The 25,281-nt window shown below is 36.7% G+C and overlaps 2 protein-coding genes and 1 pseudogene across 3 annotated transcripts in view; 1 reads left to right on the plus strand and 2 right to left on the minus strand.

Annotated features, from left to right (window-relative positions):
• Positions 1-24,473, minus strand: LOC114245196 (uncharacterized). The gene is made up of 5 exons (XM_028177268.2): positions 24,174-24,473; positions 11,884-12,019; positions 8,394-8,531; positions 3,734-4,709; positions 1-173 (listed from the first exon to the last, which is right to left on the minus strand). The coding sequence occupies exons 2-4, from the start codon at positions 12,015-12,017 to the stop codon at positions 4,613-4,615; spliced, it is 369 nt and encodes a 122-aa protein (XP_028033069.1). The 5' UTR covers positions 12,018-12,019; positions 24,174-24,473; the 3' UTR covers positions 1-173; positions 3,734-4,612.
• Positions 1-25,281, plus strand: part of LOC114245195 (uncharacterized) — a 61,304-nt gene that overhangs the window by 22,549 nt on the left and 13,474 nt on the right. For both annotated transcript variants that reach the window (XM_089731812.1, XM_028177267.2), the window contains exon 3: positions 15,467-15,601. In XM_089731812.1, coding sequence (XP_089587938.1) covers positions 15,467-15,601 — 135 coding nt within the window. The remainder of the gene's footprint in view (positions 1-15,466; positions 15,602-25,281) is intronic.
• On the minus strand, positions 1,439-3,111 carry LOC149503567 (uncharacterized; annotated as a pseudogene).

The following is a 25,281-nucleotide window of genomic DNA, read 5'->3' on the forward strand; positions in this document are numbered from 1 at the left end:
ATATTGAACTAAAACGTACCATGCGGGGCGGCACGCTTTGATGGCGGTACCAACTTTGTTTGTAACGAAATTACCTTGTAACATTTGTAATAATAGAGTATACCCGAATTTCACGAGCAGTAAAATGATCATAACGCGACAATTTATTCTGAAAGCCGTTTATTTTTAGTACCCTGTGTAAGACTCCACTTCCAACAGTCAGGAAATAATACACAGATTGCAGTAGTTTACTTAATTCTGTATTGCTTTATTTGTGACTCCACTTTTACAATCTTTAGACATCTGCTCACTACCCAATACACTGATTTCTGTCCCGTTTTTTCAGACTACCGCCTTTTTTATTATGTTACGTCCCCACTACTGTAATTGCTCCCACCAACAGTGTTGCTATTTGGCAATCCGAAAATTGCCCTAACATTAACTATTTTAATTATTTTACAACAAACCTTACATTCGACCGTCCTGACACCATGTATGTCCCCATACATGACCCAGGTGGTAACCTTACATTAGGCCAATATTTACTCAATTAGTCGTCAGGTGTCCCTTCAAAGAAGCGTGCCTTTGTTGGTGCCAAGGGAAATTTAACAGTAAATTACAGATAATAATCAAAAACATAAAAAAAAAAAAAAAATGTGGCACTTGAGATCCAATACATTTTCAGTGAAATAAAATACTTCTTAAAAGCTATACATATCAAAATTCCCTTGAAATAAACAATTTTCAATTGTAAAACTTCCTTCAAACGAGTCAATTCTCAGTTGTGAAACTGCCATGACAAGTCAATTCTCAGTCGTGAAACTGCCATGACCAGCCAATTCTCAGTCGTGAAACTGCCATGACCAGTCAATTCTCAGTTAATGTGTGCCTTGAACCAATCAATTCTCAAGGACTTTATGAAATACACAAACCGAATCAATCAATTCTCAGTTGTAGTATTTCCTGTCTTGCCTTGAACCAATCAATTCTCAAGGACTTTATGAAATACACAAACTGAACTAATCAATTCTCAGCTGTAGTATTTCCTGTCTTGCTTTGAACTAATCAATTCTCAAGGACTTTATGAAATACACAAACTGAACCAATCAATTCTCAGCTGTAGTATTTCCTGTCTTGCCTTGAACCAATCAATTCTCAAGGGCTTTATAAAATACACAAGCTGAACCAATCAATTCTCAGCTGTAGTATTTATTTCCTGCCTTGTCTTGAACCACTCAATTCTCATTCTGGTCGAGGTGCGAACCGATCAATTCTCGCTCCTGACCTGTAAACAAAGAAAGAATAATTCTGTAGCGTAACTGCTTCATCAATTCAGTTATATATTTGTATTATTTAATCATTCATTTATTACAAAACAACGTTATGTACAGGTTTATAACAACCCTTAATTATTATTTTCTGATAAATAATGATATCTCAATGATAACGATTACTTTAAATTTACAAATGAATGTATATTATTTTTTGAAGATTTAAAGACAAAAGTTCAGATGACGCGATATGTACCCATGGCTGTATTAAATCAAATTAACAGTATTTTTATGCTTATTTCCCAGTCCCTCAAACTCAGGGACTACTTTATAACGATCTAAAGCTTTTACGATCGGAGATGTACTGACTGACTGAACTTGATTTATAACTAGGTATCTCAAAATATTCTTCAGATACTCTACATAAGATCTTAACTATTTCAGCTGCTCAGTCCTTATACAAATCTAAGTGAGACAGTTCAGACTCCATGCTTAAAAACCGTGAAGTAGCGGAATTTCCATAATGATCGATTAACGAAGAATTATCCAACAGCTGGTTATCACCTAACCTACATAACACTAGCACGAAAGTCATCAATCTCGAGATGAAAAGGTATACTCCTCGAGGACTATATTAGCTTATAACCACAGTCTTTCATGATAGTTGGGATATTGTTTTGAATGTTCTCTATTCTATGTGTGACACGACTCAAAGACAATATCGTTTGTGTGACACGACTCAAAGACAATATCGTTAAGATAAACGTTTTCGGTAAATTTTGCACTAGAGCTTTTAGAGACCGCACCGAATTCGGTTGAGGAACCCCCTTCCTGATTAAAACAGGTTTCCATGTCGCTTACCAGGAATACCACATAGGTTTAACAGAGACAGTTTTTTATAGTAGTACTCATCTATGAGCTCATTAAGCTTGCTTCTTCGTCTCAACATGTCTTCTAAGCACTGGCCATAATTTTTTTCGTGAGGAAACGCGTTTATAATTTATCTTGCCCCTATTGCCACGTAAGATCGTATTTAAACTCTCGAACCACAACTTGGACAGTCCTTGAAGTTTTTTGTAGTGAAAAGTGTATGGTGGTCCTATCGTCCCAACCATAAACCAACGCACATTCATTAACCTTTTTCAGCCACACATCTATTCGCTGATTTTTAACAGAAGAGTCAAAACTTTAAAGAATATTCTTGTGATCTATATTTTCATTAATCATTGTTGTGTTCTGCGGTAACGGTTGAGATTCGGGACCGTGCTTAATAGACTATTATTTTGACAACATCATTGGTAGAAAAGGAAGGACTACGTGACCTGATATGTGTTGCCCGACGTTCATGGTTGACTATTGCATGCTGCCCATCGTCACTCCGGCGCGCCTCGGTAGCTGCACGAAGCGAGGTCGCACGTGGCCTCTCGGTTGAAGAGAGCCGTGTATTTCTCTCGCATCGCCGTACAGTCTCCCGCTCTTGCTGCAGTTCTTGTTCTAGTCGCTGGATACGTTCATGGTATAGTTCCAGCTCCCAGGCCCGGCTGCACGTGCGAGAGCTGCGGCCGCGAGTGCGAGATCGGCTCGGACCTGCTTCGCCTCTGCGTCCTTTACGGCTGCGCGAGTGTGTCATCAAACGACGATCGTCTATTCATGTTCTGGAACTTGCAGACGTTGCAAAATGTTATTTTAAATTGAACGTGAATAATATGAACAACGTTCAACCTATACTAAAATGGTAGAGAGAGAACAATTGTTTTTCTATAAACTCTCAGTTATCGCACCCATATCAAAATTATTTCACCTACCCCAAACGAAAATATCAATGAAAAGCTTATGCAGCGTTTTATCGACGAACCTACCATGCGAGCAAAAATTTGTAGAATGAAACTAGTTATGCTTTATGCATTAAATTCATGGTTGAAGCTCAACAAACATTTGAACGTTGAGTTAAATTGAAACATGTGACATAACCATAACATCAGATACATTTTAGTTCGCAGTTTTTCTGAATTAAAATAGTACATACGGCAGAAGACGCAGCAATTATTCCGTATAATACTTTATTCCGTGCTAAGCTTTGAAACTACCTTCGTAGTCAGCGCGGTTCTTAATTCATTTTCTCTTTTTTTTTTGCGAACTAAATAATCGCGGAAAATTAATAAGAAACTCAAGAATGTACTTACGTGAGTCGATCCCACTTCTGAGATGTAAGACTCCACTTCCAACAGTCAGGAAATAATACACAGATTGCAGTAGTTTACTTAATTCTGTATTGCTTTATTTGTGACTCCACTTTTACAATCTTTAGACATCTGCTCACTACCCAATACACTGATTTCTGTCCCGTTTTTTCAGACTACCGCCTTTTTTATTATGTTACGTCCCCACTACTGTAATTGCTCCCACCAACAGTGTTGCTATTTGGCAATCCGAAAATTGCCCTAACATTAACTATTTTAATTATTTTACAACAAACCTTACACCTGCAACAAAGTGCATGTGAAAATTATGAATTATTTCAAAGAAACCGTTTTAATTTTGTTTGAAATACAGTGGTGCTCTTTAAGATTTCTACAATGAAATTAAATTATATTCTTTATTTTTAACAAACTAAATTACATTTATGAAAACCATATAAATACTCGTAGCATTGACTTACCGCCATGTTGGTTCTTAATATCATTATATTATATTTTATTACATTATATTATACGAAAATATATTTATACAATCACATATACAATTTTTGTGATGAGATTATTTGGACGCAATTATTTTTTCTGCTACTGTAATTAATATATAATGATTTTCAAAATAATTTTCTACCAATGAGCCGTACTATGACCGTGTACTATAACTATAGGCTTAAATGGTAAATGACTTGAACATATTGCATAAAGCCTATTTCTGACTGCCTCTAAACAAATAGGTACATACATATTTTATTATTGCAAATCTTTAAATCATAGAGAAGCAAGCATAATGTGATTATAAATTTTAGAAGCCCAATCATGTTGATTCGAGGTCAAAATATTGGCTACGAAGGATATGCTCAATGAACTAGTTAAGTACGACGAAAACGTGCCGAGAGTATTTCGGAGCGACACTGCAGCGTGCCTCCGATCGATACATACATGCATCATGAGAGTTTCAAGTGGAACAAATAGGCTTGCGCTAGCCGCTGTCCGGGCCCTTGAATATAATTAGAGACGACAACGTTTTAATAGGTCACAATAATTATCTACTCGCTATAGTCGCTATGCTCTGTGTCTTCGTCAGATTAATAATTCAAACGAAGAAGAATTTGTAAAATTTATTAACGAACTTCGAGGAATTTAAAAGGTAGATTTTGTGATTTTTTTTCACTTTGAAACGTAGTCCTTATTGTCCCAGGCGTCGGGCAACCTCACTGGTATTTTCGATAACCATGACGTATAGATTTCTAGCTTGCACTCCGGTCTGAAATGAAGCGTATAAGTGTGTTATTAAAACGTGACGTGGCTTAAATTTTCATCGCCGTGATGCACGCTCGTGCACGCTCGGTGCATGTTTGCGGAGAGGACGTCCAATTCAGCGGGGTTCGCTCGCAAAAAGGAAAGCCTCCTTCAAAACGAACCTTGCATAATATCGTCTTTTCATACGTCTGAACTACTTTCTCATCACTTGTTTATTGCGTGGAGCCTTTCACGTTGATTGCAACTTCGCTTCGGTGAAACGTTTTTGAAATATTATGGAGTACAGATTCCAGTGAACATTAACATTTTTAAATATAGTAAAATGGTAAATTAAAAAGCTTTCGTTTAATCTAATGTTCATACCACGATATACTATGTATACCTAAAATGAATATAAAAGAAATGTTGAGTAATACGTCCTACGTAAAAAGAACCAAGGTAATTATTTTGTATTTCTATCAAAACGTAAACATATCCCTACCGGATGTTTCATTAACTATAGTAAAGCCAGCAACCGGGTGAAATTCGATTATAAGCTTATAGTTGATTCGCACAGCGCTGTAGAAAAAAATAACCTCTCCTTACGTACAATAATTACCAGATTTGCTAATATCCTCGTCGTCAAGTATATGGCCCATCGGCATTCACCATTAGTGGAGCGGTTCACCAATGCTCATAGATACAAGCAGTACCAGGGGCACAGATCGCTACCTGAATGAGCACACTCCTCGTACCAAGTTCGAAAAAGAATATGCTTAAGTTTAGGGAACCGTTAGAACGAGGTTCATTCCATGCAGGATTGATGAGAAAAAAAATATGACACCTTTAACCTGATCAGTGTGCTTAGTGCGAGTTTTTTAACGTTCTCGATAGCGTAAAAGTTAAGTCATTTTCGTATGCAGTTGGAACAGCGCCCCTAGCGACAAACGTACGTAAACGATCCCACTCCATACAAATATGAGCTAACTTTTACGCTATCACACAGGATTTTAGTGTTGACCTTTTATATACCATTATGAAATGATTACGGTTTTTATACGATAAAGAATTTTATTTTTAAACAAACTTTTATCGATCTATCCATATTTAGCGCTATTTAAGGTTTTCGTTACCATACTTATACTTATTTTCTATAAAAAGAAGGTCCTTTGAAATATGTGCTTATAAAAAATTGATCTTGTTAACGTAAATTCTAAATTGCTATAATTGATATAGACTTTCTTAATATTTAGTATTTTTATTAACTGGCTTATCTTTCAATATTTTGGGCGCAGTAAATTCGTAAGTATTCATTGAAATATTGAGTAGAAGGAAAAAAAAAATATTACTGAAAAAATTAGTAATTGCAAAACACTTTTGCGATTTTATTATTTGTTTAATTTAAGTTATAACTTTTTCTTATTAAATTTGTCAAGAAAAAAAAACAGTTCTTCAATTTTAAAACCAAAGTACGTCTACTTAAGCTTTATGTCAGGGATTGGTGGAAAACACGCAAATAGAGTACCCCGAATCCTTCGCTTGCTACCACACTGAATCGCGATCCAAACACTACTCGAACAGAGAGAAATTCAATTCACAATTATCATGGATTTTATTTAAGATTCAAATATTAAAACATTTGAGAATTTAGATATTATTAGCATTTGTTTTACCAAGTTTTGTCTAAAATAAAAACATGCTTTGAAACCTCATCATTATTTAACCAATTTTTTAAAAATACCCGACTATTTATTTATCTATTTGTAACCTCTATATATTGTACACTGAAAAGTTTGTTCACATCCTGTTTTTAGCTACCATGCCATGTATGATAGTTTTTTTTTTTTTTTTTTCCTACCTAAGCTGATAGCCCTAGTGGCTATTTCAGCGTAACCCTAACTTTAGTAGGTGAGCTCACGGGGCTCAAACCTGATGACGTTGCTAACACGAACCCTAGCAAGAGCCGTGCTTCGCAGAATCTACCACCGGATTGGAAACGCGACCCACTGAGAAGATCCGGCGAGAAACTCAGTGGGCTGTGTCTGAGAGTTAATTTACTCGTCGAGCCCTTCGTAGCAAGCGACGGGTTCGACGAGAACGGTGACCGGTGCTTGAAGTACCTAAAAGCACCGTTAGTGGATCGGGAGGATCCGAGATGACGTGTTTTGGGCGACGTCGACTGGTTTCCATTCGGTCCGCAGGATCGGGCATGTAGTTACCGGCGGCCACGATGAGAGGGTTCTCGTGTCGTGCCGCTTTATCGAAGTGGCGCATTGACGCCGACTGTAGATACTTACTGATGGACTCCATGAAGTCCAGGCCGTCATGGAGGTCGACGTTCCTGACGAACCACGGGGCTCCGACGGCTATCCTGCAAAAACGGGATTGAATAATTTGGAATGATTTTAAGTGAGTGCAGGCCGCGTGAGCGAACACTACACTTGCATAGGTCATGAAGGGGCGTATGCAAGTTTTGTAGAGTGTCACCTTATTTCTAAGGGACATTTTACTTCGCCTACATATCATCGGGTAGAGACGTCCTAGAATGAAGGCAGCACGGTCGCGTACCGTCTTGATGTGGGGGCGGAATGTCATCCTACTGTCGAGGGTGACGCCTAAATATTTGACCTTCGGGGCCCACGGTATGGGCTGGTCGAACATCGTGATTGGGCGAATGGCGGGGGCGGAGGTGTTGACGCGCCTAGTCGGGAGGGGGATGCTCAGCGTGGTGTTCGGAGGGCGACCCCTTTTGAAGAGCACCGCTGTGCTTTTCGTGGGGTTGATGTCGATGCGCCACTTCCGGAACCACTGTCCCATGGTGGTAGCTGCGGTCTGAAGTCGCCGATGAAGCAACGCCTTCTTCCTACACGAGTAGTAGATGGCGGTGTCATCGGCGAAGAGCGCCAGATGGGTCTCCGGAGACCGGGGTATATCATCGATATACAAACTAAATAGTAACGGAGAGAGGGCGGAGCCTTGCAGGACTCCGGCTGTGACGTGACGGGGCCGGGAACGCGTTCCCTCGACTCGATATCGGAACGAACGGTTCGACAAGTAGTCTCGTATGATGAGCACGAGTCTGTCTGGCACTCCCATGTTATACAGTTTGTATATCAAACCGTTGTGCCAGACTTTGTCGAACGCCTTCGCTACATCGAAGAAGAGGGCTCCTGTCGGAATGGTATGATAGTTTATTTTCATTACTTATTATATACGGTAGGCAGCGGCTTGGCTCTGTCCCTGGCATTGCTGACGGCCACGGACGACGGTAACCACTCACCATCAGGTGGTCCGTATGATCGTCTGCCTACAAAGGCAATAAAAATACCTGCCTGGTGCCTGGTGATCGTGGCACCAAGGTTTTTTATACCAGACTGACACAATTATACATGTCTAAATTCTGTTTAACTATCAAAATATCACTAATTTCTTGCACACCACACTATTGGAATTGACTATGAATTAGATTTTATTGTTTACCCGTATTGTTACAATTTAATGGATAAAAAATATATATACCTACTCCCCTTTACTGTTTACAAATGCAACACCTCTTATGCTAAGTCGTTATGGCTACAACAATACATGGTAAAGAAATCGATAAACATAAGTACACCCTACACTTGGAAAACGTCACACCCCTCTCGGGTAGAAGGCTAAAAAGCTATTCTTAGAATCAGATAGGGATATCGTTAATCATATAACGTACTTAGTAGCTAGCCAGCCGATGAGTCCGGTAGTCGTGACGGGGACCGGCTTGAGTGCCTTGGTGGTTTCCGTCTCTTTGACCTGCGCCAGGGTCGAAGCGGCCTCGCGACGGATGGCGTCCGCCTCCGCTAACGTTTGTCTAAAAGCACAAATTACACTTTGACTTTCCGTTCAAGGTCACGGTGTGGTCGATATCAGATATGTACTCATTGAAAAGCTGACGTTTTATGTGCTCGTCGTTTCGAAGCAAAATAATTAGGTAATTTTTCTTGGACAGTAAAAATTTTATTCTATAAAGAGTTTTAGTTGTTACTAGCTGACCCGGCAGACTTCGTAGTGCCTCAATCGATAAATAAAAGACCTAAACTTTTGTATAAAATAAACAAAAGGAATCCGTCCGACGGGGGACACATCATAGGAAAAACAAAATTGTTATTTTTATTTAATTCCGAGCATTTTCAAATTTATCTACCTTTTAAACCTTCTATGGACTTCCACAAATAATTCAAGACCAAAATTAGCCAAATCGGTCCTGCCGTTCTCGAGTTTTAGCGAGACTAACGAACAGCAATTCATTGTTATAATTAGTTGTTATTAAATAATCGAAAGGGTTAGGATTTCGAAATTCGTAAATGTCTTTCTTTAAAAGAAGCTTGTGGAGAGTATTAAGCGGTAGGCAGCGGCTTGGCTCTGCCCCTGGCATTGCTGAAGTTCATGGGCGACGGTAACCACTCACCATCAGGTGTGCCGTACGCCCGTCTGCCTACAAGAGCAATAAATATATATATATATCGCCAACGAAATTTGTTACGTAATAGTGAATTGAACGTTTATTCTCATGATTTAATACGGTTGTAGAGATCGTTCGTGGACTAGGAACAATCCTGTTTGACATTGGTTTCGCACGAAAACTTCGTGTTCATGATCTTTTTGATTTCCGTAACGAATGCCTTTACACTTTGAAGTAGCTGCAGATCAGTACAAGTAGTCAGCTGGCCCAACTCCAAAAACGCACGGAATATCGAAAAATGCTATCCAATATAAAGCAACCGTTTATTACATTACTAGCGACCCGCCCTCGTTTCGCTTCGAAAACTGTGATTTATTATTGATTTCTCCACTAATTAATTTCGATCCTCTTCAAACAATCTATTAAAAAAAAACCGCATCAAAATCCGTTGCGTAGTTTTAAAGATTTAAGCATATATAGGGACAGACAGATATTGGGACAGAGGAAGCGACTTTGTTTTATACTATGTAGAGATATACATAAAACTTCATGCGTGACTTTTCTGTGATATTATTACAATTTCGATTACGTATAAAATCATTCTAATGTAATAAGATACCGAGTTATTGTATTAAATTATTGTTTAATATGTAAAAAACAATTAGTTTGTACCTTTAACTACTATAAAAACAATGTGTGGAAATCAGAACAGCCGAAGAAGCAGAAAGGATCGGTAATGTAAATCTTAACATTATCTGATTGAAATACTTTTGAACAATTTTTCACGTATATACATATATACTCTATTTACCTAATCTTCGTTTGAATATATATTAAGTAATAGTGATCGGACGACACCTAGATTTGATGTTTAAACAAAACATTCGAAACTCTAATACTGTGCCTAATATTACAGTATTTAGGTATGTACCTTTCCAATATACATTTTGTATTGTAATGTACCTTTTCAATATACTAATTTTACAATTATAATTGATAAAAGGTACATTTTAAGATCGCACGAATCGTAATCACCAACTACACATATATTTTTGCAGCACACTATTGAGACTTTGAACTGATGTCTCAAGTTAGGTAGTGAGATTTACAAGTGATGTCTATAGGCTCTGAAAACCAATTGAAATCAGGGACCCCATGAGCTAGATATAAAGATTAGAAAAAATATCCTTTTTGTAATAACTTGTAGTCCCCCATTAGTCGAAATTTGACTATAATTACTTGAAATTATAAGTTTTAATATTATTATGGTTCTATTTTCAAAGACTATTATAATTCTATAATCACAGATTTCGCCAAGACAAATAATATTTCAAGACAAACAATATTAATCTATTCTCAATTTGACCACACTTTAAGCAATAAAAAAGGTATGACAATAAACAAATCGTTTGCATGCATGTGTGTGTGTGTCAAATACATGGTAGTGTGTGTAATATTTTTATTTATTGGTTTAATGTATTTTTTATGCATAATTTAAAAAAATATTAACATTCTTCATTCCTTCTCTATATTCTCTATAAGTGTGGGAAATTTCATACTCCTCCGTCCGCGTAATTTTCGTAAAAAGGGATACCAAGTTTTTGCTTCACGTATCCATATTTGTTCCAAGTAAGAGTCAGAATACACATATAGTTTTACTTATTTATATCCACATATTATTCATACATCTAATTCTTGACGAGAACAAAAACTATTGCAGTTCGTTCCCTTGTAAACAGGACAAATTACGTAAATATCCAGTTTTAATTCATTTCGTTCGCAGTCGCGTATGGGCACTCGGCGTAGACATAATTATTGCGTTGGTTACAAATAACATTGTATATAAATAATTTAATCAGGCTATAGAAAAACAGTTTCGTAATCCGAGTATGGTATATCGGTGCGAAAATTCAATCAAGCAAAGAGAAATGCTTGGGTACATGGAAAGATGAGACGACATCGTGTGAACGCTTTCTAAGGTCAATTTAATGCAAGTTTTAATAAAATAGATTAGGATTTAAAAGGTGTATAATACGGCATTTTACTATTTATATGGGCCGGCCACATAGCACGAAGAGAGGACGGTCCATGGGGCAGAAAGATCCTGGAGTGGCGACCACGTACTGGCAAGCGCAGTGTGGGACGGCCACCTACTAGATGGACCGACGACCTAGTAAAAAGCGCTGGGTCTCGTTGGATGCAGGTGGCAATGGACCGGTCGCACTGGAAATCTATTGGAGAGGCCTATGTTCAGCAGTGGACGGCGATAGGCTGAAATGATGATGATGACTATTTTTATGTATGTTTCTCGCCTAATCGATATCACTGTTAAAGTAAACTTTACTTAATAAGACCGAAAACAAAAGTTTGAAATATGTACATATATGAAAGTTTTCAATACAAAAAAAATGCATTAGATTTGCTATAGAATTTTCTAATGACCGGAGTTACATGTTCACATAGAAACATTTTCGCGACTTTCAATTGTGTTGTAGTGCATTAAAAAACGATTGTACGCTACATAAAATAATAATAAATGAATGTCATAAATATGACTCATATTATCGTGATTCTCGTGGTACTTTAATTTCTTCTTTCTCTTCTAATCTTTCTAGAATGTCCCGTTAAATGCTTATCAAACAAGACCACAGCAAGATTAAAAATTTCAATTGTGTTTACCGACATAATTACTTCTACACCATTTTCCAATTGCTGAAAATTAACAATATGATATTGTAGGTAGTAGATATATTTATCTTACTTTCTTTCGTCCAATAACCAGCTCCATCTTTCAAACCAAAGGGCCCGACAATTGTCAACCTTTTTCCACTGCGCTCGCATCTGGAACGCTTCGGTGTTCGGATCGAATTTTGATGCTTTTGGTTCCTTAGCCATATCTTCGAATAAAACAATATGTAAAATATACTCGTAAAGGTATTTTTTTAATTTATTTTTTATTGCTTAGATGTGTGGACGAGCTCACAGCCCACCTGGTGTTAAGTAGTTACTGGAGCCCATAGACATCTACAACGTAAGTGCACCACCCACCTTGAGATAAGTTCTAAAGTCCCAAGTATAGTTACAACGGCTGCCCCACCCTTCAAACCGAAACGCATTACTGCTTCACGGCAGAAATAGGCAGGGTGGTGGTACCTACCCGCGCGGACTCACAAGAGGTCCTACCACCAGTAAAAAATTGCAGGTCCGTAATTTTCGCATTTCTAATATTTTTTACTCTCATTACCCAAATTATACAAGATTATTTTTTTCCATTAATAAAGTAATTCAACGCTGAAATTGGTAATAGTCCGTAATCGACATTGGAAGCAGATACTGCTGACATTACTATTGTTGCGTCCGAGCAATTGTTTCCTCTGCCCTGAAAACTTTATTAGAGCAATTCGGTCTTGTGTTCCTTACGTAACTCTATGAGAGCCAGAATGTACGGGAATGCTAGAATTTAATGTCTGTTATATGTATTAAAGTGGGACAGACGTTAGAGCGAATGTTAAGTAGTTTCCTGCCAGATACGGGCCGTGTTCAGTATAAAAGTTTACGTGATTGCTTTGCACTTACCTTAGAGAGACTTTAGTCGGTCGATTAGAAAGTTATCCAAATTGTATTGTGGATGGTGTTCTAATACTTTCGTTTCGTAGTCGTAATATTGTTATTGTAAGTACAAAGCCAGCGAGTGAGAAATTGTCGATGCAAAATAATTTATAAAAATATTCACGTTTGTTTTAAACAAATTATTGCTAAGAGCGGAATAACAATAAAATATTATCGCCAGACAAAAATACTGGACGATGTATAATACCAAACACCAATTTTTCACTCAATCGTCTTGATTGAAATGAACTATTGACGTGGATATTTGACAGTACTATGTTTTTATTTTTTATTTTGTGTACTTGCTTATATTTTATTTGTTTTGACAATATAAAGATCGGAGAACTAGGTACATTACCTTTGACATACTTTCTATTTTGTATTTGCGTCTTTTTGGGAAAGCTTCAAACAGCTGCTACGTGTCATTAATAAATGAGATAGCAAGTTATATGACGTCGACTTATCACAAAATGCAATTAAGCCTAAATCGGTAATAAAGTGGAAAACACATTTAGGTATAAAATCAACTGAGACTATGACCACGCCTCGACGGCATTCATATTGCGTAGTGTATCAATTTCGATGACAAATGTGTCACATGAGTTGAGGCAATTGTGACTCTTTGGTAACCATTTAACTTCATTTAAGACCACCTGAGCTATGAGGTTATTATTGATCAATCATTTTTAGCTAAGCTACGCTTTGAAAATGCATTATTTTCTTAGGTTTTTGCGACCTTGGACATAGTTAAAATTATACAATTCATCTCGCGTTTATCATTTATAATTTATTATTTGAAACATTTCAAATATCTTAATTATTCATTTGCTGATGATGATTGTCAAACACCAACTAACTAATTTGTTTGGCAAGGATTTTAAAACTAAATGTAATTTACATTTTATGTGATACGCATTATTACGATACATGACAAGATGAGCCCTTTAGACACAAAGCCTTTTAGTTAATAAAAAAAACGAATTATAAATAATTCTGATGAAATTTAATAAAACAGTTTTTTATGTCTTTTTTTCGTTGTAAGTAGATAAAGAGAGCTGGAGACCGTAATTTTATTATTTATTTCATCAAATTATTTCATCGCCCCACTGTCAACTAAATTTATTTAGTTCCACATCTAAATAAGACTTCTGTAATAGCTGCAAATCTACTTACCGACATTTCCAGATAAATGACCTCGATACTTTCTACTGAACAAAGATGTATAATTACGCGTTCTTGTTATAAATCTACAGTGTGCAACGGAATTACTGATAATTTTGAGTGTTATGTTCGTAAATGAAATGCTTCGAGTTATATAAACCGGAAACGTTCCTATTATACATACCGATATAATATGATATAGCTGAGAACAACGATACGCTCTATTGAAAACTTAACCCTTCTTTCTACACTAAAACTACTTTTTGTCTTCTAGTGTAACTTATACGTTATGGAAGCTGGACGCGCTTATTGTAATGAAATCCTGTGTGTTCTAATGAAATTAGCCATCTACATCAGATAGTTTTATCAATAACTAGCTGGCCCGGCAAACGTTGTTTTGCCATATAAATTATTTCTAGGAAAGATAAATAGCCTAGATACCGACTGCAGTGCCATCTGCCGGGCTGATTTGTAAATCTAAACCGAATCCACCTGAACGTACACAGAAAATTTCATTAAAATCGGTCCAGCCGCTTAGGACGAATTCAGTGACAAACACAAGCACAGACGAAATATATAAATAAGGACTAATAATTTCCTTTTTTTTTATAAAAAATGCGGGTAGGCGACCCCTAGCTTTTCGAGCTGCTGCTACCACTTCCCTACTATCAATAGTAGTGACATCATTGCCAATTTCTCTACGTTAACTTCGTGATCCCTAACTTTATATGATACTATTTACTAATACTGTACATAAGCTGTTCGTAGCAATGTAGAAACGAAAAAGAAACACAGTCTTAACTACTGATTTTAGAGACTATATTGGCAGCACGCTCGGTCTTCCACCATTCTGTTTCTATTTCTATCAGGAACTAATTCTACGTTTCGGTTTGAAGGGTAGGGTAGCCGTTGTGCTAAAACACTGATTAGCAATTTTTTTTACAAGCAGCGTCATTAATTTTTAGTGTCCCAGGGACAGGGCGCTGAAACTGCGATACTTTAAGACATAATTTTTTTTGTATGGAAACTATTGACATCTTGTAGCGGATGCCCCTAAACTTATGTGTTGTTAAAGTTAAGGTATTTAATTATTGTGTCACTAAACACAGAATTTTTTTTAATAATGATACAAATCTTTATTTGTTATAGACAAATTCATTAAATTTTTTCAATTAGTGGTTTCTGGAAATTTACGAAATCCTTCATAAAAAATAAAATATAGGATAGGCAATTTGTTACTGCCATCAATAGGAGCAATGAGAAACTAATTGAAGCGAATCCATCTAGTGGCCGAACCCCGTAAACATTTTTGTTGAGTGCTTGAGTTGCTTATCTATAACTAATTTATGTGTATTATATATGTATGGCTTAGTAACTGTTTCTGATTTTTTAATTGCCTTTTGTAGGTAGTCCTGTATACGGTCCACCTCATGGACTTCAGTAATGCTAGAGGCACAGTCAAGCCGTTTCTTATAGTAAACCGACATTTTGAATTACAACTTCAATAAATGAATCTTATTTCATATTTATAAAAAATACGACAGGTAATTAATTTTATCTTATTGTTTGTGCAGGGTATCATTTGGCAGTTCAAAGGGGTCCATGGTGGAAACCCTGATCTACGAGAGTCCATTGCAGGAAGAGCCCGAGAGCAGTCCTCCGCCGAAGTTCCAGGAGACTTCGTTCCCATACACGCCCGTCGAAGACGAGTACGTTAAATTAATTTAATGAGTATGTTTTAATTCATTTTTAGTTTGTGCCTTCTCATTTCGCGAATTTGGCGCCTTTCCATATTGACGAATTTCCGTAAAAGAATTGTTTGAGATTTGCCAAAACAAGTCATTTCCTTAGAAATTATACTACATTCTATTTTTACAAACTGTTTTAGCAATTTTAAAAGGAATATTATTCGAATATAATTATTATTCCAGCTAATATACCAATGAAACTGTATCTTATACCTTTAAACGAGCAATTCTTGTATATATATAATCTGAATCTCGGAAACTGCTCCAACGATTTTCATAAAGTTTAGTATACAGGGGATTTCGGGGGTGATAAATCGATCTAGCTACGATTTATTTTCAGAAAATGTTGTTTTATTCGTGTTTTCAATAATCAGCTCTTCCCGACGTCGATTGGCGAATAATAATACTATTTTTCTTAATTGAGGGCAACTAACTGCTTTAAAGACACAACAAGATGGCGTTATCAAAAAAAACAAAACCGAGCAAAACTCGGGCATCATCTAGTTATTGGTTAATTAAGCAAAACGAATTCTTTAATACATCTAAGGAAATATGTTTGGTTTCGTTTCCAAGAAAAAAATTAATTATTTGTTAACAAAATTACTTTTTAATTTCTCAGAATCGAAGCATTACGAAACAATAAAAGTTCTTTGTAGTCGAATTCCCTTTTCTCTCAGATTTCTTTGTCATTATTGCTTTCGTGAAAATTTCCTTTACTTATACTTCGTAAATTGAGTAGGTAGGTATAGGTAAGTATATAAATGGAGGTACAAAAACGTGATAATTGTATTTAAAAAAAATGGTTATTCGTATAATAATGTTTGAAGTAATAATTATATGTAATAATAATATATAATAATAAAATGTATACCTATCTAATAATTCGTAATGTTTTAAGAATTACAATCTTAACACAAAATCTAACGTTTCATGTTTCACAAACGTTGTCATCTTGTGCGTCTTTTCTCGTCTCGTATGTGTAGGTTCTCCTCATACATCATATTGTATTCATATCTTAGTTTCGATTAATAAAAATGTGATTATCAATCATGAATTATTGTGGATATGGATATGGATGAGGATAGCTCAAAAACGACTGCTGATCGTTTCTTCATTAAATTTAAATGGATAAGGGAAACAAACAACAGCTTTCAAATAAAAATATATCATCAAACTCGATTCACCTAAAAAGAAAGTTCTGAGGTTACACAAATGAAAAACATTGTAATTAAGAACCTCCTCTTTTTTTGAAGTTGATAGAAAATAAATGTAAATTCTATATATTATTACAACTTTTTGGCGGGAACGCGAGGAGTGAAGTTGTGTTATTAGTTTATTTTGTCTATTTAGTGTTTCTTCGGGTTTAAATGTGTAATAACGCTGGTTTATTAACTGTTTAGTATCTGTGAAAGCGCACAAATGTGCGAGTGTGGGAAAGTGAAACAAAGCCGCTGAACGTAACTTCTCGGGTTCCTCCAAAAAGTCCACTAAAAAAGTTTCAGTAAATGACCACCATTTTACTGAGATTATATTTCATCCCATATAATCTCATCTCATTTCATTTAATTTCATGCCGATTGATTAAATTGCCTTTGTTTTTTACTATTCATAAAATGTAAATAATTAAACCGGCGAATTATAAAAATCTTACTTGACATTGGCTAATGCACAAACCGTGCTCGAGCCAAAAACTAAAGAAGAAGAACCCATAATACTCGTATTACTTGTAAACACTAGGCTGCTACTTTAGATTTTAATTTTATTGTCGTAGTCTTATTGGGCCTTTTTGCTGAAACGACCTGTTAGAGGTCAAGCATCTTTGAATTAAAAAATTATGTTTATGTTTATTTTAATAAAATTATATATTTTAATAAGATGTTTAAAAAGCCAGCTTTGTCTTACTAATAGTCATAAATAATCCGACAGTTACTATGTACTTTCCGAGTAGTAATACTAACTGCCTACTTGTAGACAGGGTGGACGCAGTCTCAAATAATAATTACGTATCGTCTGGTTAATAGCTAATCAAATGAATTCAACAAATAAAATTCTCTGACTCCAGACCGTTTTCAAAATGAATTCAAATAAAATACTTAACAGGTGTGGGGTTTGCCGCGATGTCAATTGCTTTGACAGCGGTTTTTGTACACTAGATGTCGGGAACTTGACAAGCTTGCCAGATTGAAACTTTACTGATGGATAATAACAAATCGAACTAATCCCTCGCAGCTGTAATTTCATGTACAGTTTTTGTTGAGTGTGCTAGAATCGAAAAGGTCCAACCTATTTTTTGGGTGCTAGAATCGAAAAGGTCCAACCTTTTTTTTGAGTGTGCTAGAATCGCAAAGGTCCAACCCATCAAGTTTAGTGTTAAATGGTTACCGAGGCCCATAGACAACCCATCGTGAATGTTACTTTGGACTGGACGTTCAGGTCCCAACAGCATCCTTCAAACCGGCATGTAAGAATGCTTAGCGGCAGAGATGTACGGGATGACGTTAACAATTCGTGATGGCTAAATAGCGTAATACTATATTTTAATAGGAGATTTATTTAAGTGATATTTACCTATATCTGTATTGTTTTGATAAATAATACAATTTTGCCGGTTGGTTTTCTTTCACAACAAAATACCTACTCGTCAAACAATGGAAGCTATCCTTGGAATTAAATTACTGATTCAGATTTTTCTTGTGACGACGTTTTACTGACGCAGTAAGCATATCAATATTATTTCCATACATTTACAATATCTAATCGAAAGAGATATAGTGATATACTCGTATTATTGACATGTGTACGAGATTCTCTGTAAAATAAGCATTGAAATTATAATGAATGTATATGAGTGTAAATTGTCGAACTGCATTGCGGGTCAAGCCAGAAGGTCAAGCGATCGATGAACGATCTTCTTGCATGAATGCCAAGTAATACTTTCATTATAAAGCCAAAACGACAAAGTCGAAGTCGCCGTGGCCTAAAGGATAAGACGGCCTGTGTACTTGTATCGAGCAACACAGCCAACCGGTGTTCGAATTTTACGTTCTACGATGAATGAATAACATCATGTAATAAATATTAATCTACCACAAATTAAGCTCAGTGGTGTGGATTGGGAGAGGCCTATGTCCGACAGTGGACGACTGTGGGCTGTTGATGATGATGACGATGATGATACCACAAATTAAAATTTAAAAATTATACAAAAAAAGGTAAAAATGTTTTTTTTTTATTGCCTCTGTAGGCAGAACGAGCATACGGCCCACCTGATGGTAAGTGGTCACCGTCGCTCATGGAAGTCAGCATTGCCAGGGGCAGAGCCAAGCCGCTGCCTACCATAAAGTACTCTCCGCAAGCCTCGTTTGAAGAAGGACATGTCATAGCGCCCGGACAACACCGTGGAGGGGAGTTCATTCCAAAGCCGTATGGTACGTGGCAAAAAAGATCTTTGGAAACGCACTGTCGATGAACGCAGCGGTTCCAGATAATATGGATGAACTCTGCTCCGATGGCGGCAGGTGCGATGATAAAAAGGAGATGAGGGGATCATCTCGAATAATTCCTCAGAGCATTCCCCTATGGACCATACGGTATAAAACACAGAGAACCGAAGTCCCTCCGTAGACCCAGAGGTTCCAAGCGATCCGCGAGAGTAGGACTATCGACCATCCGAATAGCCCGTTTCTGTATGGAGTCAAATGGAAGTAGCTGGTATTTGGGAACCCCGGCCTAGAGGTGACAGCAGTACTCCACGCGAGGTTGGACCTGCGCTTTATAAAGCGCAAGTCTCTGTCCAAGCGTGAAATACCGTTTCGCTCTGTTGAGGACTCCCAACATTTTAGAAGCCAATTTGGCTTTACCTTCCAAATGACTTCCGAAACTGGACATCGGTCGAAATATCGACCCCCAGAATCCCGATACTCGCGGAAAGCTGCAGGGATACTCCTTGAAAGGTACTACTAAGGGATACTCCTTGATACTAAGTCGTTGTGGCCTAAAGGATAAGACGTCCGGTGCATTCGTATGTAGCGATGCACCGGTGTTCGAATCGCGCAGGCGGGTACCAATTTTTCTAATGAAATACGTACTCAACAAATGTTCACGATTGAATTCCACGGTGAAGGAATAACATCGTGTAATAAAAATCAAACCCGCAAAATTATAACTTGCGTAATCACTGGTGGTAGGACCTCTTGGGAGTTCGCACGGGTAGGTACCACCACCCCGCCTATTTCCGCCGTGAAGCAGTAATGCGTTTCGGTTCGAAGGGTGGGGTAGCCGTTGTAACTATACTGAGATCTTAGAACTTATATCTCGAGGTGGGTGGCGCATTTACGTTGTAGATGTCTATGGGCTCCAGTAACCACTTAACCCCAGGTGGGCTGTGAGCTCGTCCATCCATCTAAGCAATAAAAAAAAAAAGAAAAACCGGCGCCACGACAAAAGGGTCCTTCTTCGCAGTGGACGCGCAATCACCTAATTCAGAAGAATTTTAATGACAATCACACGTAAAATAATTAAACATATTATTATGTATAAATATTTTAAGGTGAATTTGAAGCTGTTCGCGAAATGTTTTTTTTTTTATGTTGGCGAGTAAGTCCGTAGATAGTAAGACTAGTTCATCTATTTTTTATTATTCAGGAAACAGTTGACTCGACTCATAAAACGTAAAATCTTTAGAATTAGCCCGTGAAAGTGTTGAAAATTAAGGACCATGGCACACCGGGCACACTTCCTTCTAATTCGTTTGGATAGGACCGTTCAAATCTAGAATTCCATCGTGCACTTAGGTAGGTGCACTAAGATCGTCGATAGCCCACAGTATGTAGCGGGAGCTATAAAGCCCTTTCAAAGTATTCATTTCCCCAACTGCTGAGCCGCTATACAAAAATGTAAAGCTTTCCGAAAACCCACACAATTCATAGTATACAATTACAATTGAGAGGAACACCCCTCTCGATAAGTAACCACATATCTACGTGTGAACGATCTCTTTACCACGACGCTATCACATATGGGGGATCTATACTATTAAGTCAACAAGCGGGATATACGTTGTTAAATTTAGTTCTAGTTGATAGAGTTTATATAAAATACAAAAGTGCTGAAATGCACAATGCATTTATTGATACTGTTTTTTTTTTAAATCATAAGCCAGCAAACGAGCTAACTGACTTTTTGGAACTATCTATATACCTAGTCAGGTCATAAATTCAGTCACATGTTTAATGTAAAATAATTGAAACAAGTTTATTCATTATGTAACCATTCATATACCAAAATGAACTTAACAAAACATAGATTCTTATGACACTAAAGTTTATTCAAAATGACCTCCGTGATTTTGAATACATGCCTTCAATCTGCGCGGCCAGTCGTCTATCGCAGCACGAACGAGGTCCATGTCAATATCGGCGGCTGCCTTAATCAAAGATGTCATGAGTGACTCCAAATTGGGATGAGGCTTTGAGCACGCCTTTTCCTCCAAGTGTTGCCATATCTTGTAATCTAACGGATTCAAATCTGGACTGGAGGATGGCCAGTCTTCGTGCCGGATGAAGTCGATTTCACGCGCCGCCAGCCAGTCTTGTGTGCTCTTCGCTCTATGAGCTGGCGCCGAATCTTATTGGAATACCAAGTGCCTGTTATTGAACATGGTATGAGAAGCAGGTTCCATAAGGTTCGTCAGGACTGTATTTTGATACACAACTGCATTCGTTTTTACACCTTTCTCACAAAAATGTACCTCTGTTAAGCCCCAATAAGAAACTCCCAACCATACCATGAGCGAGGATGGAAAATGACCTCGTTGGACACGCGGAATACGGTTGCTCGCTTCTTCACAACTGTGTGCGTACACCTTATCATTTTGTTTGTTGTAGCTCTCTTCTACGGTAAAAATTTTTTCATCCGAAAAAATAATTTCCCGATATTTTTTTCCCGCGTACCGCTTCAACAAAGCGCGGCATCTCTTCAGTCTCAGGTCCATTAGACGAGCATTCAAACGATGTCCTGTTTTTCTTCGATATGCCCGAAGCCCTAAGTCTTCATTTAACACCCTTTTCACCGTGGTTCTGCTTAACCCCATCTGAAGGGCCAACAGTTTCTGCTTACGTTTGGGATTTCTTTGAATTCGCGCCTTCACAGCTTTTATCACTGCTGGAGTCCTAAAAGACCGAGGGCGACCACTTCTTGACCTGTCATCTACACTAGAGTCTTCATTGTATCGTTTGATGGTACAATAAACGAATCTTTTGGTTATATTCAAATTTTTCAGTATGTTAAAAATTTGAATTGGCGCGTAACCGCAACGATGCAACGCAATAACTGCAACAGGGTCTTCTTTAAGCGTCCACTCCATATTTAAAAATTAGTGAAAATTCTAAAAGTATACATTTTTATTTTCATGAACAATTAGAAATTCGAATTCAATAAACGTTTTTGTGGCCAGCATTCTAAAAGAAAAGTTTTTACTGTGTGACAATACTTATGACCTGAATAGGTATATAAAAATGAATGGCTGTTCGTTAGTATCGCTAAAACTCGAGAACGGCTGGACCGATTTGGCTAATTTTGGTCTTGAAATTATTTGTGGAAGTCCAGAGAAGGTTTAAAAGGTAGATAAATATGAAAATGCTCGGAATTAAATAAGAATAACAATTGTTTTTTTCCTTTGATGTGTCCTCCGTCGGACGGATTCCTTTTGTTTGTTTTAAGTTTATTTTATACAAAACTTTAGGTATTTTTTTTATCAATTGAGGCACTATGAAGTCGGGTGTTGTCGAATGATGTCGGGTCAGCTAGTCATTAATGAATATCATTAGCAGTTTAATTGGTAACCAGGTTCTCTTTTATAACAGGGTTAGCGTTAGTAAATTTTAATTTACACCGTGCACTGGTGCACGTACTCGGTAATATAATGTAAGGTAATTAAGAACAAATTTCAGAATAATGGCTTTGGGAAATGGCATTCGTAACTACTTCCTCTCATACTTTATTCCAATACATGGAATCATACACCACAAAGATGCTCAATTTTTTAATGTTGAAATAACTCCATCAAAAGTACAACTATACTAAACTATTACCTATGAAATTAACTAAATTTATTTTTATAAATTAAATAAACTACATGTGTAATAATATCTTTATTTGAGATGTGAAGGGGCTGTTCTTTAATTATGTAAGAAGGATTTTCCCGATTTATGCCTCCTCTACCACCATAAAAACGTACTTATGATTTCTTGAACCCCTTATATAAAAGTCAATTTAGTTTTTCAGAGTAATGAAATGGAGAAAATGAACGGAGATCAACTTACATCAAAAATGACAGTTTGACGTGAATCAAAGAATTAAAAAAAAGAACTACAATACATTAATAGATATAAATTACCTTTATAATAAATATGGATAAAAATGTACAAACTTTAATTTTTTTTTTATGTAAAACGTAAATCGAAATAGACATAATAGAACGAAGAAAATCATTCTGCATCCGAATTAGGTCCAGATTTATTATATTTACGTAAGAATGGGTTTTACCCTCTTGGTGCTAAGAGGTTACCGGAACCCATAGACGTCACAACGTGAACTCCGCCACCGGCTTTCAGACTTGAGGTCAGATAAATTTTTGGCTGAATTCATTTTTTATTATACGATGTCATTCTTTATTCGTGGAAGTCATTCGCAACGAAGAGTTATGTACATAATTTATAACAATACAATATTATAATAAATATTGGTATCTGCCTGCAGAATTAAAACCCGGCATTATCGGCTCGTTCAATACAAATACACCAGGCGTTTTATCTTTTGAGCCGCGACGAGTTCAAATTAACAGAGTATTATTAATATTTTACAAGATGAAACGAGAAAATAATAAAAAAGAAATCATTACATATATTATAGAGGAGTGAAAGGCTATTTAGTTTAAGCGACATTTTTGTAACTTTACAGGAGAGCCATTTGAAGTTTTAAAAAAAATATTTATCAGCTATTTGAATGGGGTAAACAAAAAACATCGAATTGTTGATACTAATACCAAATAAAACGACTTATAATTACAAAGATAAATGTCGCTTATACCAAATCGCCTTTCACCACTCGATATGCACAAACATTGAACTATAATCTTGTTTAATAAACTCAGACACACGAAAGCTATAGAAATTATCACACACCTAAACGATTTTAAATAACTTTCTAGATTAATCAGAATTTACTCAATTCATGACACAATAGCACCTACAATTTTTTTATCGAATGAAATATATAATTATATATATTATATAATAATATATTATTATAATAATATATTAAGAAACGAATTTCTTATATGGAATTGAAAGTGGTACATCATTAAAATAGGGGTTAATAAATATTAAACAGTGGATAATATTACACATGCATGCATGCAAGTACACGCGCAATAATTTGAAGATTTGTTTCGTGTATGATTTTTAAAATTCGTTGCATTAAAGAAGGAAAGGATAATTCTTCAACATGTGATAACGAAATAAATTTAACGAACCGTCGAATGAATGACGTCACTGACTCACTTCATGGGAACGAATGGCGCAGTTCTTTCGTTCTATTTCGTTCCATTCCATTCGCCACGGAGCCGGAGCCGCGCGCGACTTCCGCGAGATCGATGTAGTGGGGAAACAGTTTCGAAGCGTTGAATAAACGAAGCCCTGCAATAATTGCGCCGATGTTTTTATTCGATCGCTTTATGTAAAAATAAATTTACAATTAGTGCACCGTTAGCAGAATCAAGTGTTCAGTGATTTTTTGTGATTGTGCATTTTTAAGGTATGTTATTTACAATTATCACGTCATTGTTTTGGTGAGAATTGGGTGTTCACCAGTTGATCTCCTACGTTGGATTTTAAATGAGAGAAAAATAAAATAAAACGGCTCGGGGCTATTGAGTGCATGTCACTGGTGGGCCTACAGTCTACACGGGCGTGTCGAATAATAATTGTCCTTTCGGTATGTAGTGATTTTGTACGGATAATTCGGTCACAATGACGTCATGACAACTGATTTATAGACACGAAACGACTTTCGGTTCCATCCAGCAGCCGGGATTACAAGGTCATAATTCAGTGTATACGTGTAGTAAACATGAATTGGCATTAGTTGAACCGCTCTATTTATAATGTCAATGAATGATCGGCTCCCCTAAGTCAGGGCCCGCCCAATGCCCGCTGCAGCGAGGACGCTCTGCCCCATGTCGATGACTCGCTGTCTTATTATTAATGTCATTAATTTAGCATACTTAATGCCCAACATCTGCAGCAGTTGCTATCAAAAACCCAGGGCTCCACTGGGCTATCTGAAATTTATGCTAATATTTCCCATTATTATTACCACACGGAGCCCATGAAAATAATTAGTGATTAATTTCCAATACTTACTCTGCAACTTAAAAACATTCCATAAAAAACAGATAAATAAAAACTCTACAATAATTAAGTAAGACACAGAGTAATCATAATTTATGATAAGGAATAAAGCTTAGAAATTAACACTTAGTATTTCTAGTTCACTTTAGTTAATGACCTCTATTACTCTTATAATACAACTGTAATTAATTTAATACAATGGCAATAAAAATCTAGTCATCTGATAGTTAC

This window comes from Bombyx mandarina, chromosome 01, assembly GCF_030267445.1.
Source record: "Bombyx mandarina strain Sakado chromosome 01, ASM3026744v2".
Classification (NCBI taxonomy): domain Eukaryota; kingdom Metazoa; phylum Arthropoda; class Insecta; order Lepidoptera; family Bombycidae; genus Bombyx; species Bombyx mandarina.